Consider the following 15,791-nt stretch of genomic DNA (forward strand, 5'->3'; position numbering starts at 1 on the left):
TTGCATTTTTTACCATTTATAAGGGCATTTTTTCTTAATTAAATGTAACCTATGCATCATTTATTATGTCAAATTATTACAATCAATCAATGAATTCAGTTAGAACAATAAGCTACTATAGGGCTGTTACCAATCAAATGAAATCCGTCTTTGCAATGCAGAGGAAACAGAAGCTGCATCTGAAGTGGCATTTAGATGTATTTACACTGACTGTTTAATGCAGCTCAGATGTGACAAATGCATAAATAATGTTTTTATGTTTTAAAAATAAAATGTTGATATATGAAATGATTTTAAAAATGAAAAAATACTTTAAAAGGTACATAACACACACAGTTTTTGCCAATCTCATGTTAATCTTTAGTACCTATAGAGTAGTATTGCATCTTTTATATCTCCGAAGAGTCTTTAATTCTATAGTTTTGGTTTTCAGATTTATAAAAGAAAGACACAGCTGTTCTTTCCGAAAACAGTCGGAGTGGGCGGAGCTAAAGAGTCACAAGCGCTGAGTGGTTTTAGAATAAACAAATTGACACTTATGGTGGTCAGCTAAACAAATGTATTTAAACACACACAATACATCATTGCATTATTACTGGATAACTTTTGATTCACTACACGTTCGTGTTTAAATTATATGCACTTGCACGGCAATTGCCAACAAAACTCAGACATTTGCTGCAGCCTTATTTACTTTTATCGCTGAAACCGCTCCATCTTTCAGTTTCAATTGATCTGCAAATCCAGTGTCGAACTGGGCCGAAAACATTAGTCACCAAAATGCTGGGAACAAACAAACACACTTGCACAATTCTGTTGATGCCCCAGAAAAACCAAATCAGCATATTAGAATGATTTCTGAAGGATCGTGTGACACTGATTCACTATTTTACTATATTTTTGGATCAAGTAAATGCAGTCTTGGAGAGCATTAACATCAAAAACAAAACTGCACCAACCCAAAACTTTTGAACGCTGGTATTGTGAAAAGCGCTATACAAATAAACTTGACTTGACTTGACTTGACTATATGTTGCCGAAATCATCCCTTACATTTATTTGTGCTGCAGTGACATTTTTGAAAACATCACTTCTTGTTTTAAATGCAATCCTAAATGCAACTTCTTTCTCTGTGAAGGATACATTTTTGAACAGAGCTTGTTGAAGTGTACTGAATTGTACTGCAACTCACCTGTACTCTAAAGCCGAAGACACACTTAACGAATAGCTGAAACGTTCTAAGACTGTACTGAACACACTTACTGACTGGCGCAGAATTTAAACGCCAACTGAACGCAACTGGCATGATCAGTCGTAAATATAAAATTACATTCATAATCGGCCTTAGGCCGTGTGTCCACTAAAGCGTTTTTAGCCAGTTGAAAACGCTAGGTGCTCTGCTGAAAACGCCTAGCTATGGGCGCTTGAGCATTTTGCTAGCGCAACATTTTTTTCAGTTGAGACGCTTTGCTTGTTATGATACGGAATATCCGTGAAAGAGTTACTAGTATCTCATTTCACACATATTTTGTGTTGATTCTATTAGGGCTGCAGCTATCGATTCTTTTTGTAATCGATTAATCTAGCACTTAATCGATCGAGTAATCGAGTAATCGGATAAAAAATGTTTTTGTGTTTTTAAACAACCAAAACAAATAATGCAGAACGAAAATGATGTGGCTGTAAAATGATCAAGCATTTGGCTTTTATTTAAAAAAAACAAAAAAAACAGAGGTATTTATTCCAACTCCAACATTTGGCTCCAAAACTAAGCCTATTTATTGCAATTTTTACCCATTTAGTGTTTATAAGTGCCAGTGCCAACAATTATATAACAAAACAGTTGTCAAGTTGTCAATACAAGTCAACTTACTGTAAAACATGTATAACATGTAAAACTATGAATACAAACTTAAATAGTAAAGGCCATTTGGGCTTAGTTTTGTCTTCTTAATACAACATTAAAAAAAGGATTGCATTTAACTGCAATTTAACTTCAAATTGCATGCATTGGAGACACCTACACATAGTGTAGCTTTGAAAAGGGGAATGTTTTATTGCAAATATGCATTTTGTTAAATAGAAAAAGAACAGCATTTTGTTTTTCACTAAGGCTAAGTTATTAGCACGTTTTGTAGTATTATATTTTTTGTTAATTGAAAATGTTCTATGCTCAATTACTTTGGTAGCCGATTATAATGTCTTCCCCAAAAGTACGAGTGGATTTGGAGAAGCAGGCTGGGGATTTTCATTTTTTGTTGTTGTCTGTAACTATTTGGCAGACGTGACATACAAACAAGGTCTCGCAAAGACTGCAGTACAATATTTGTTCCGCCATCAAGTCCCGGTGTATACAGTGAATGCATGCTGAAATTATTTTTGCGTGGCTACATAAAAGTTTAAGCATTGCCGCAACGGATTGAAGCGCGCATCCAAGTGAAAGATAGAGCGGTGTGTGCGCGAGCCACACGAGAAAACACTGTATCGGCGCCACTGATCACAGCGGCAACGAGCACTTTTATCACTTGATTTAAAAAACACATTTCAGTGACATGATGGGTTTTAACTTCATCCGGGAGATTTTGGGTAACTGCACAACTGACAGATGACTTTGAGCGCACCGCCACCGTGTGTGTTTGTGTGTGTAACCATAGCGACAAAACGACCAACTTTCGGACCCTGCCCTTAAGCCTATAATTTTGTTTTTAAAAATTTAATTATGTATTTAAAATTTGCGTTTATCTTTACTCTCCGCCATCGCGCCAACTAAATTCAAAATGTATCACGCGCTATGGTGTGCTTCCTGAACAGTGAACAACGGTCCGTATGAAACAATCAGATCCCTGCGCGTATAGTGCGCGTCATAGGAATTTAACGAGTCTTAAAACTTTGCCTCGAGGAATTTTTGTAATCGAGTAACTCGAGGAATCGTTTCAGCCCTAGATTCTATATTAAAATGTCGTTACAATGTAACTTTTTTTCTCTGGCTCTTGTTTTAAATTTATTTTGTTCCGTTATTATGCTTGTTGTTGTCATCTGTTGACATTGAACAAGCAGAATGTGGCGGTTGGTCGGTGTGGTATTAGTCCCGCCCCTCCTCCACTGTGATTGGACGGTTGGGTAAAAAGTGACAGTGATGAGTGCTGCGTTTTACCCAAAGTTGAACATTCTTCAACGCTCAGCGCTTCAGCGTGAAAAAAACGCTCATCGCCTCGTTACGCTCGTGGCGTTTAAAAAACGCGGCACTCCCTTTGTTGGAAAAATACACTGAAACCACACCAGCAGTTCTGCTCCAAGACTCTCAACAGTGAATCCTTGTGCATCAGCATGATTTATGAAATTGTATTAATAGTTGCTGTGTGTGGGCTAGTGCTCATGATGGAAGTGAGTTATTTAGTGTAGTATATGTATGTGTGAGATTGTGGGCAAGTGCATCTCTCAGCCCAGTGTAGGTGTGTGCTCAAATAGCCCAACAATTCGATGCTGTGGTGATTATACAATATTTCAACTGTTGGAGGGAAGTGATTAATGTATGCAGAGAAATAGTGTTGTTCTGGCAACGGTTTTTCATTGTTTGATTCTCTTGTTTTACAGCGGTCTGGCACGCGGCGACGTTACCAAGACGATGGCATTTCCGACGACGAGATCGATGGAAAGAGGACTTTCGATCTGGAGGAGAAGCTGCACAGCAGCCGCTTCAGCTCTGACCGAGTCAAACGCATGGAGGGCAAAGGTGATATAAAGAGTCGCAGTTCTTACAGAACTCATCAAAGATATACATCTTTATGGAGTGTGTAATTTAACTTTGCCTGTTTTTATTTTTTAGACCTCTCATATGAGTACGTGCAGAGATATGGCCTCCGGGACCCCATCATTTTTGAGAGACCTGATGGACTTGGCATTAAGTAAGAGATTGTCCTTTTTTAATCTAATTTTTCATGTAATTTGCTTTACTCTCTTATTGAAAAACCTCCCTTTTGAGTGTCACATAGGCCTATGACTGTTTGTTTTTACTCTTGCTGTTTTTTGTAATTTTTCTTCTCATATTTCAGGATCTTTATTTGAATCTAATCTACAATGTTTCCTTTTCAGAATGCCGGATTCAGACTTCAGTGTGAATGATGTGAAGTTGTTTGTAGGTAAGTGTTTTTGTGGTGGAAATGCTGAATTTGGTGATAAGGTGAATGAATCAGTGGTTCTGCTTTGGGATGCTTCAGCCTCTCCTCCCTGCTCATCTTTGTTAACAGGAAGTCGGCGGATGATTGACGTGATGGATGTGTCTACTCAAAAGGGCACAGAGATGTCAATGGCCCAGTGGAGGCGCTACTATGAGACTCCTCCCTCTCAGAGAGAGAAGCTTTATAATGTTATCAGCCTTGAATTTAGCCACACTAAACTAGAGAGCCTCGTCAAAAGACCTGCCACGGTAGGTACCGTGCCAAAACGTTTAGATGTGCTAAAAACACAAATATTTAGACCAGTCTTTGATAGGCAATTTTTTTCCCATGTTGTCACAGGTGGACATGATTGACTGGGTGGACAACATGTGGCCAAGGCACTTAAAAGAAAGGCAAAGAGATGCCACAAACTCGATCATGGAGATGCAATACCCCAAAGTGCAGAAGTGAGCATTTCTTTGATCTTTCAATATCTATTTATATTAGATATTTATCTATTTATTTTCCATATTTATTCATGCTTGATCTCATTTCATCTTGTGAGGGATTTAAAACAAAAAGGGTCTGTTCACCTATGGAGTTACCTTTGTGTCTTTTTTTTTATGCAATCAAACATAATGTTTGAGAGCAAAAATAAGTAAATGTATGGAAGCCCGTTTCCGTCACGGTTGAGTAAAAAAAAAGAAGAAAAAGATTCTTTAAGGCTATGTTCACACTTAGCGTCTTTTTTGACAAGAAAGTTGACAGCGTTCGGTTACAAATAGCAGCCGAGCGCGTCTTTTGTGGCTGGCGCATATACTGACGCGTCTTGACCATGCGTTAACATACGACGAAAAGGGTACCCCCATAACGTCCATATGTGACGATTCGGGTTATGGGTAGGTTTAGGTATGCGTTAGGGTACCGCTAGGAGGCGCTGCTGGTGCGCTTCTGTCTGCGTCTCATATTGACGTTAAAGGGGTACCCTTTTCGTCGTATGTTGACGCATGGTCAAGACGCGTCAGTATATGACGTTTTGGGGTGAGACCGGGCTGCTATAACAAGAGCTGCAACAGTAGCCTAGTGCTGTGTGATGCAAAAAATGTCGAGAAAGAGAAAGTTGGCTCTTGCGTTGGCTTTTGAAGTTACCGGGGAGGAGAATGTCGGTTCACAAAGACGTTTGTGGGTGCACGGCAGACAGTTGTTCTTGTTGTTATGGAAACGACAGGTCTCGCTACTCGCTTGTCATTGGTCAGCTGTCAAAAAGGCGCTTGACGTAGGGCGTTCTTTTCAGAAAAGTTGAACTTTTTTCAACTTAAAAAGACGCTCTGAGCTGCAGAAAAAGACGCCGGCGGTGGCGTCTAAAAAAGCGCTCAGGACTTTTTTGAAAAAACGGTTTACTCCATAGGGTTATAATGTAGAACAGACGCTGGCAGTTTGAAAAAAGACGCTAAGTGTGAACATAGCCTAAGGGTGTACTCACACTAGGCACGGTTGCCATGAACCGGGCCCGAGTACGATTGTCCCCCCTCCCCACTCCCCCTCTGGCCTGCACTCACATAGGGTTTCAGCATTCGTGCCGGAGCACGCTTACTTCATTATGGTGCGACGGTTTCGGGATAAACAGGAAGAGCGGCGCTCTCACTGAACACAATGGAGTCCAGCACGGTTAGCGCTCACACTGCATGCGAACCGCGCCCGAGTCCAACTGAACCGTGCTCTGGCCCACCTCTTCCAAGCGGGCCAGGGCCGGCTAATCGAGCCGCGCCCGGGCACGGTTCGGAGCACTCACACTAGTCAAACGAACCGCGCTTTGGTGGTCAAACGCACTCGGGCACGGTTCAAACTGGCTAGTGTGAGTACACCCTAAGTCAATGAGAAACTTTCTCATAATTATGACTCAACATCTCAAAATAATCAGAAACTTTCTCGTAATAATGACTTAATATCTCGTAATAATGAGAAACTTTCTCGTCATAATTACTTAAAGGTCCCATGACATGCTACTTTTTGTAGGCTTTAATATAGTCCTTAGTGGTCCTTAGTACTGTATCTGAAATCTCTTTCCAAAAATTCAGCCTCGGTGCAGAATTATAGCCACTACAAGCCAGTCCCAGAATGAGCTTCCTTCAGACGGGCCGTTTCGGTGTCTGTAGCTTTAAATACTAATGAGGAGGAGAAAGGCAGCGCAAGGTGGAGGGTGGGTGTGGCCTTGACCATCTTGCGCAACGGTACCATGCATGTTTGTTTATGTTGGATATATTGCCGTCGTTCAAGCATTTCAGTTTGACCCAGAATCTGATCCAGATGGAGAAGCAATGAATGAAGAAGTTGCAACTCAGCGGCTCCAGCAGGACGTTTCCGAATGGTTAGTTTAAAATATTATGTCTGGATACGGTACTTTATTCGGATGGTTTACAGTTATCATCATGTAGCTAACGCGAACCTACTGTTGCCTTTTCATGAGAGATCTGTCACGTCTGTCATTTATCTTATTACAATTACATCAAGCTCTGTGATCTTGAAATGTGGATATCGTGTGCGCCATATAACCAACAGGAAAACGGTTATCCAAATAACAAAGAAATGTACAACACTCGCGTTACAGTATGTGTAACTTGATGCTGTCTACCTTTACATTAGCACAAGTAACTGCATAGCTAATGTGACAGCCACATTCTACGTGTAAGAAGCTAGGTAACCATAAACAGTAAAGCAACACACTTATATATAATTTGTTGACTTAACTTACTTGTCCGACGTTCAGCAAGCCCAGCTCTGTATTGACCATTCGATGTTCATTTGTACATCCAATTATTGAGCAATTATTATGCTTCGCTCGCTCAAAAGCCATGATATCTCTCATGGACAAACTAAAATCGCGCGTGCGTTCTACTTCCTAGCTCATTTTCTCATGGGCGAGAAATATTCTCTGGGCGGGCAAAGCAGAGAAAGGGGAGGTAACATTTCTCCTTATGATGTAATAAGGAGGAGATTCAAGATCAGCCCGGTTGAGCTTCCATTTTCGCAAAAGCTCGATTTACACCGATTAAAATTTTTAGAAACTTGGGGACCATATACAGGCTAGGGGAACTCATATTAATGTTAAAAAACCTCAGAAAGTGGAAATTTCATGTCATGGGACCTTTAACATCTCGTATTTATGAGAAATTTTCTCGTCATAATTACTTAACATCTCGTAATAATGAGAAACTTTCTCATAATAATGAGAAACTTTCTCGAAATAATGACTTAACATCTCAAAATAATGAGAAACTTTCTGCTCTAGCATACCGATGTAAATTGTGTTACATGAATTAAAAAAACGATCAGATTCAAGTTGGAATATTACATTAAGTTTAAGTGTAACAACTTCATAAAATATGGGTATATGTGTTAATATAACACGTATTTTGCGGGTGCGTCTGGGATATTTGATGTGCAGGTTCATCTGGAAGATATCAATACAGAAATCACCTTTAAGATGTTTATGCCTTTGGGAACATTTACACATAAGTGGGCAGTGGAATGGGGGAAAACGCAAGGTCTTGAGACGTGTTTTTAAAAGCTGAACAACTTTTCAATTGGGCGCCGCGTTTTTAGAACGCCGTGTCATGCGCGTGACGCTGCAAAAGACGCGAGCGCAACATCCGTCTAGTGCGCGTTTGCCTAGAAAAGAAATGAAAAGCAGCGCAGTGGAATAAAAAGGCGCGTTCTGTATGAACGGACCCTTATGCAAAAACAAAGCTGCTTGAAAATGTTTGTACACAGATTTCCAGATGAAGCGTTCTTTAACAGATTTGGAAAAGTGTGCTGTCTTCTCATTCCTGCATCTATTTGAAATCCATGGATCACCCTTCTGTGTTGCTGCTTGTTCATACACAAAAATGCAAAGAACATTACAAATGAATAAAAGACTATCTAGTATGGAAGCCCGTCTCATGTACAGATAATTTGTCATTAATGTTATTCACTGCAGACTTTGCGCATGCGTAGAAGTGCACGAAAATAAGTCCTTATTATGAGAAAGTTTCTCATTATTATGAGATGTGAAGTCATTATTATGAGAAAGTTTCTCATTATTACGAGATGTTAGGTCATAATTACGAGAGAGTTTCTCATTATTATGAGATGTGAAGTCATTATTATGAGATGTGAAGATGTGAAGTCATTATTATGAGATGTGAAGTCATTATTATGAGATGTGAAGTCATTATTATGAGAAAGTTTCTCATTATTACGAGATGTTAGGTCATAATTACGAGAGAGTTTCTCATTATTATGAGATGTTTAGTCATTATTGTGACTTAAATAATCTTTTTTTTTTTTTTTACTCAACCGTGGTGGAAACGGGCTTCCATAGATGTAATAAAAAAAAAACTCTTTAGTGCAAGTAAATCTTTGTTTTTCTTTGTGCAGTTTTCATCACGCATGCACAAATTTGCTCCCGGTTCTGCTGTCATTGGTTTCGCATCTACAAACTTTGCTTGCGAGTTGAAAAGTTTTGAATTCAAGTGAAGCTGAATTCCAGTGGGTGGTATCTAAGCACCAGAATGAAAGACCTGTTTCTATTGGTCTCTCTCGTTTAGCGCTATAATTCAGCCACACCCACTATCCGGTCCCGCTGTGAGTCTGTCTCTGAGAGTGAGAGCAGGATTATGTCAGCCATCTGGCATTACAGAGTGCATTAGATAGAACTCAGGGTCTTACTATACATTGTAATGCTCTAATGAAAAATACATTTTGATCATTTACAGTAACAATTTAATGGACCTTTTATGTAACTTAACATAATGCAGCTGAATGAGCCAAGTCATTTCGGAGCAATCTTTCTCAGCCATGTTCAAGGGAGCGTTAAATATGGCAGTGGCTGATGACACTAATGGCCTAACAAAATCCAAAGTTTTATTATATGTGACTGTACCAAGCTGTTTTTATGAGCTCTTGAACTCTACACAGGTGACGGTATAATCAGCTTCTCTATTGCACTTTCTGCCCAGTAGGCGCAGACTTTCTCAGCCATGTCCATTTGATCCTAATATACATTTGCCCACGTTATTAAATGTATTTCTACAAAACAAAGCTTCTGGTGCATTGTTAAAATTAGCAGCAGTCGGCCCAACAAAACTCACTTTAAAACATCTAATGGTGCGTTCACACCGGACGCGAATAGCGCGTCAGGCGCGAGTGATTTCAATGTTAAGTCAATGCAAAGACGCGTTACGCGCGTAAAAAATTCCTGCGGCGCGAATGAGGCGTAGAGCGCGGCGCGGTAGACGCGAATACGCCTCATTCGCGTGTCAAGTTCGCGCGAATGGTGCGAATTGAGCGTCTGGCGCGTTAAGCGCGTTACGCGCGAATGTTTTATGTAGTGCTATTTGTGCATTCTCGTGTTTGACGCGAATTCGCGTCTGCCGCCCGAGTTGAAAAATCTGAACTTCTGCGTCAATTCGCGCCGCGTTAACCAATCAGGAGCCTGCTTGCTGCTGTCACGTGGTGAAGTGACAGTTTATAATGTTATTTTATGTTTGGCCTCAATAAATTATTTTGTAATATGACTAAAATGCACAACAAAGCAAATCTTTCACATAAAAACTCGATTTCAATATATGAGAGATACTCATTTTGTATTGAATGCTATTTATTCCATATCTATTCTAGATTATATGAAACATTATTATTCTAATGTAAAGACAACAAACACAATTTAGTGTATAAAAACAAAAATCACAGGACAGGTTTCACTTTTGGAGGCTGACTCCATTTATTATCAAAACAAAAATAAATGACAGATTAGGTGGGTGCGGGCGAGGGTGAACCTCGCGCCGGGCTGTAGAGCGCGGGCTCGTCAGGCAGCGACCACTCGAGGCCGAGGCCTCACGGCCTACGCTGTCCTCGTCAGTGTCCTCACCGTTAGGTCCACCAAACCTAGCTCCTGGAGCAAATTGTGAAACTCCTGAAACCCTCTGGAGGGTCTGGTGGACCCGAGTACAGCGACGATGTCCCCTACGCAGCTGTTTCTGCTCTCCAGAGCATATACGAGCGATGACTCTCTCGATTAATGCTAACGCTAATGCTCGATAAACATCTAAAAAAGATGGCCGCCAAAACTTTCACCTCTGACGCGCGTAAATTTCGCTTCAAACTTTTGTTTTTACGCGCGTTAGACACGCGAATTAACACAAAGTGGTCAAGCGTCAAACTAGACGCGGCAGGCGCGAATTTGACGCGCTATTCGCGTCCGGTGTGAACGCAGCATAAGAGGTTTTTAGAGCTTTGCAATAACGTCCGATGAAAATGAATGAATGAAATGAGCCGAAATATGTGACAGCTTTTTGTACTGGCTATTAAACCAAAGACCATAACACTGGACCTTCAGCAATTCTCATATAAGCATTATTTATTCTTATAAAAATACCCCGTCATATGGGAAAAAAATATACAAACAATGCATTCATCTGTACAAACGTTTCTATCTGGTATTTATGTATAGAGACAGAGTTTAGAGGTTTACAGGATTTTTGTCATAAAAGGGTTACGCTATGACCATGTAATATGAGTGGAAGATCAGTAGTGAATCCTCTGTCTGGGAGTCATTTGACCCGGAACAGATTCAGAGCGAGTGAGCGCTCGAAATTTCTATTAATTTTCCACTAAATTACTAGATCTGATATTTCTTTTTAAATAAATATTAAGAAAACATAGGAATGCATCTATTCCCCCCCCCCCCAAAATGTGCACACCTTTGGACTAAATAATAAAATAAAATGGAGCAGATGCAATTGAATATGTAGTTCTTGTTATTTCCTTTGGTTTTGCATGTTTGATGTGCACTCCAGACAGAATAAAATTACTGTAACTGTAACTTTTTCTTTCTTTCTTTCATAAATCGAGGTCAATATGGAATCTAAAGTAAACAGGTCAAGAATAAAAAAGACTGTCATAGTAATAGCCTGCAGTGAATGTAAACAACAACGATCCTGGCAGCTAGAGATCTTTTAAAGTTAACTGGCTGTCTAGCTACATGCACTTCAGACTGTTCTTACATGGTTTATGGTATTAGACAATGAATTGTTGTTCTCCATGACACAACCCCACTATGTCAGACTCACAGTGGGACCCGTTAGTGGGTGTGGCCAAAATATTGCACCAAGTGAGAGAGACTGATGCTTAGATACTGCCCACTGGAATGATTGAAAATTGAAAACCCATTAGACTCGCAATGAATGACAGCAGAACAGATAGCAAATTTGTGCGTGTGATAATAAACTGCACAAAGAAAAATAAAGATTTACTAGCACCGCAAAAACTTAAGAAGCCTTTTTATTTGTAATCTGTTTTTTAATCGCAATATAGTAATTTTTTCTTTCAAAACCATTTTGTTTTATTGCATAAAAAAGACACAAAGGTAATTCTATATTCACCTGGAAATAAGTCCTCTGTGTTGTTCCATTTTCTATCCTAATTATCTTCACGTCCCATTTCTCACACAGCTCTCTTTGTTCATTATTATATTTTAACAAAACAGTCCTCTTCCCCTATTTCAAATTTGCCTGTTCTGTGTGCAGGTACTGCCTAATGAGTGTGCAGGGCTGTTACACAGATTTCCACATAGACTTTGGAGGCACATCTGTGTGGTACCACATATTGCGGGGCTGCAAGGTCAGAAAACTGTGCACATACACTACTGTTTAAAAGTTTGGGGTCAGTAAGATTTTTAACATATTTTTGAAAGAAGTGTCTCATACTCATTAAGGCTGCATTTATTTGATTTCAATAAAATAGCTGTTTGCTATTATAAAATGTCATTTATTTACTCCAGTCTTCAGTCACATAATCCTTCAGAAATCATTCTAATAAGCTGATTTGCTGCTCAAGAAACATTTCCTATTATTATCATTGAAAACAGTTGTGTTGCTTAATATATGTGGAAACAGTGAAAAAATTTTTTCAGGATTCTTTGATGAATAGAAAGTTCAACTGCATTTATTTGAAGTAGAACATTTTGTAACAGTGTGAAAGTCTTTTGTCACTTTTGCTCAAATGTAGGCATCCTTGCTGAATACAATAATGAATGGTAAAATCTTACAATAAGGTTCTGTTTGTTAACATTAGTTTACTACATTTGTTAACATGAACTAACATTGATAAACACTTTCACCTTAATGTTAATTTCAACTTTGACTATTTATTCAAATCAAAAGTTGTATCTGTTTTATATGATTATAAATTATTGAAATTTATATGAAGTAAAATTAATTGGTCCTGAACTAAAAAACTTGAAACTAGAAACAAAATCACTTTCACAGACCTTTAACTTGACTGTTCCAAGCTGGTGGAATGACCTGCCTATCTCAACCCGAGCCGCCATCTTCAAGAATCTTTCGCCAACATTTGACTCAATAATACTAACACTTTCTATTAAAAGTGTCTATATATTTATATTTATCTATATCTATTAAATAAAAAAAATCCTTGGTACGTGTGCTGCGCTGGTCTAGCTGGGACTGGTCAAGACATTTGCATATTGTTGCCCTATTGTTGATTTGACTGCTTCTATTGCTCTCTTCATTTGTAAGTCGCTTTGGATAAAAGCGTCTGCTAAATGATTAAATGTAACACGAACTAACAATAAACAGTTGTATTTGATTAATTAACATTAACAAAGATAAATAAATAACTGTTTCAAATTATTGGTCATTGTTAATGCATTAACTAACGTTAACTTATAGGAACTAAGTTAATGAACTAATTTTTATTTAGTTTCTCACTGACCCCAATGGTAGTGTACATGTGGAAATCATTGGGATACGAGTTTAGCGTAGACACTTCAGCTCATTGATAATGCCAAATGAACTCTTGCGCTTTATATCTGATAATCAGTTTGCTGTCAAAATGCCCAAAATGTTTTTGGCCTTGATGAGCCTGATTGCATGTGTTTGCTACAGGTGTTTTGGCTAATCCCCCCAACGCCACAAAACCTGGAGCTTTATGAGAACTGGGTGTTGTCAGGGAAACAAGGCGACATCTTCCTTGGTGACAAGGCCACTGATTGTCAGAGGATTGAGCTCAAGCAGGGCTACACGTTCATTATTCCATCGGGTAAGCATGCACGCACATACACGTTCATTTACGTGAAGAGAAAACTAGATTATTTCCTGTGTGGTTTTAGTTTTGAATGATTAGTTTAAAGGACAAATCCAGTGAAAAATGAACCTAGGGGTAATTAACACATGGTTACCGAGTCGATCGTTCCCTGAGATGCGTTTTCATGATGATCGAATATAAAGTGTTTTATCTTTAAAAACAGATTAGCTCATAACAATAGTATATGGGGCACAGAGTAAGTAAAAGTAAATCGCTATTTAATACCACTAACAAGGCTCAAAATAGCCTCACACTAACACGGTATCATAATGAGGGTCCATACATGCAAACCGAAGCATTGAGAACTTTGTAAGTGTACAGACAGTTTAATAAGAAGATACTTTATAAAGACAGTACATTACGCGTTTACATGCAGGATCCATTTTGGAAAACAGTCTCGACTAATCGAGCCACGAACGCCGTGCTACGTTAGATTTCACTATGCGTAATTCCTATCGACCAGCTCACTTAGCGTTCGTTGCTCGACTAGTCGAGACTGTTTTCCAAGATGGATCCTACATGTAAACGCGTAATGTACTGTCTTTATAAAGTATCTTCTTATTAAACTGTCTGTACACTTACAAAGTTCTCAATGCTTCGGTTTGCATGTATGGACCCTCATTATGATACCGTGTTAGTGTGAGGCTATTTTGAGCCTTGTTAGTGGTATTAAATAGCGATTTACTTTTACTTTGTGCCCCATATACTATTGTAATGAGCTAATCTGTTTTTAAAGATAAAACACTTTATATTCGATCATCATGAAAACGCATCTCAGGGAACGATCGACTCGGTAACCATGTGTTAATTACCCCTAGATTCATTTTTCACTGGATTTGTCCTTTAACCTGTTAAGCTGCAACGCCACTTTTGAAAAATCCCCAGAAATGACATACCCAAACTGAAACAGATACAGTTCATGAACCCTTTGCACTAAAAGCACAAGTATGATCTCATTTGAAAGCTGACACCTGGTAGTTTATTGTAAATGTAGAATTAATTATTGTCATAATGAAAAAAACATTTTTTAAATAGCTTCAAAGTTTTGTAAAGTTATTAGAAATTTATTTTTATTAAACATATTCATGAAAATAAAATTGAAGTGGGCCCTGGAGCAATCTAGAAATGCACTGCAGCTAAAGACATATGTGTGACCATGTTATATTTAAAATCTGAAAATGATAAGTCTAAAACTCTGTATTTAGTTAAATGTTTTTCAAGATCATGTCAAATTACTTTATTTTGATTAGACTCTAAAAATGCTACTGATGTTTAGTCATCATCTAAGTCATCTATTCAGTCTATTGTCTCTATTGTTTTGTGGTGCAAACGAGCCCCATTCAGTCTCAGTCTCCCCAGTACACATTCACACACCTCTCCAGCCTGGTTATGGATCTAAATATGCATATCTTTTGTCTGCATTATAGTTACTAACGACTGGCTATTCACAGGCTATTCATAGGGTTTCAATCCCTAATTTATTTTATCAAAGTTCTCACTTATATTTGAAACTGTATCAAATGCACTAAAACATTTCAGAAAAGCATTACTATTTAGAAAAAAAACCCCATAAAAGAATAACTTCTAGGTGACAGGTGCACCTGAGCTAGCTAGCATGTTAGCTTAGCACACCATCAATACACGGCCATTTATGAGATTAAAACTATGTTTGTGCTTCAAACTTATTTTATAACGCAAGTCGATTGTTTTAAATAATCTTCTGTGATCTAATTTGGCTTCAGATAAAAACAAATCAGAAAGAAAATATATTATTTATAGTATGCACGATGATAAAGTCTATATCGATTAGCATTACATTATAAATATAATCTATTATTATAAAAATACCTGGCATTGCTTGAAGAACACTCAAATATCAAATATCATTTGCAATCATGTTTATTGTCTTCAAAACGACTATATCTGCATATTACAGCGATCTCTGTGTTAGCTTTGTGTGTAGCTGCTATCAGTGACGTCCTTGAAGGTCACATGATTATGTCTCTTCTTCATGTTCCATATATGGAGTATTATTGTGCATATAGCGCCCTCAGGCTATAGGTATGAATTGAAAACACAGCACATCTCAGTAAGAAGCGCTCATAATGATTACATCGACGCATTTGGGTATAAATTCAATAAATATTATTCCTGTCTATAGAAATATGATGTGAATCTATGAGAATATATCAATATTTCTCCAAGTCTGCACATTTTTGAGCTAAAAGCCCTGAGGGACGTTGTTTTGTGAATCGCTGTCATGACAACAGCACGGAGTTTTTTTTTCTGAATGGACCAGCTGACGCTCATAATTCATATTAAAGGTATCAACGCATTTTTCCATTTCATAACTCCTGACACAAAATAAGACATAACTGTCACTATAAGTTTCTCAGAATACAATAGTTGTCAAATACTGAAACTTGAGTCTTATATCTTTTTAATGATGTATAGTTTGTCAAGGTAAAACATTTAATCTGATAGTAA

General features: G+C 38.3%; 1 protein-coding gene and 1 long non-coding RNA gene across 8 annotated transcripts in view; both read left to right on the plus strand.

Moving 5' to 3' along the window:
- Positions 1-15,791, plus strand: part of kdm2aa (lysine (K)-specific demethylase 2Aa) — a 41,207-nt gene that overhangs the window by 8,131 nt on the left and 17,285 nt on the right. For all 7 annotated transcript variants that reach the window (XM_082164814.1, XM_082164818.1, XM_082164819.1 and 4 more), the window contains exons 2-8: positions 3,595-3,733; positions 3,827-3,905; positions 4,093-4,139; positions 4,248-4,426; positions 4,518-4,624; positions 11,726-11,819; positions 13,106-13,259. In XM_082164814.1, coding sequence (XP_082020940.1) covers positions 3,595-3,733; positions 3,827-3,905; positions 4,093-4,139; positions 4,248-4,426; positions 4,518-4,624; positions 11,726-11,819; positions 13,106-13,259 — 799 coding nt within the window. The remainder of the gene's footprint in view (positions 1-3,594; positions 3,734-3,826; positions 3,906-4,092; positions 4,140-4,247; positions 4,427-4,517; positions 4,625-11,725; positions 11,820-13,105; positions 13,260-15,791) is intronic.
- LOC309495276 lies at positions 1,036-3,185 on the plus strand. Its single transcript, XR_014204597.1, has 2 exons — positions 1,036-1,676; positions 1,735-3,185. It is a non-coding gene; the product is annotated as an uncharacterized lncRNA (long non-coding RNA).

Source organism: Leuciscus leuciscus (genome assembly GCF_965113295.1).
Source record: "Leuciscus leuciscus genome assembly, chromosome: 3".
Classification (NCBI taxonomy): domain Eukaryota; kingdom Metazoa; phylum Chordata; class Actinopteri; order Cypriniformes; family Leuciscidae; genus Leuciscus; species Leuciscus leuciscus.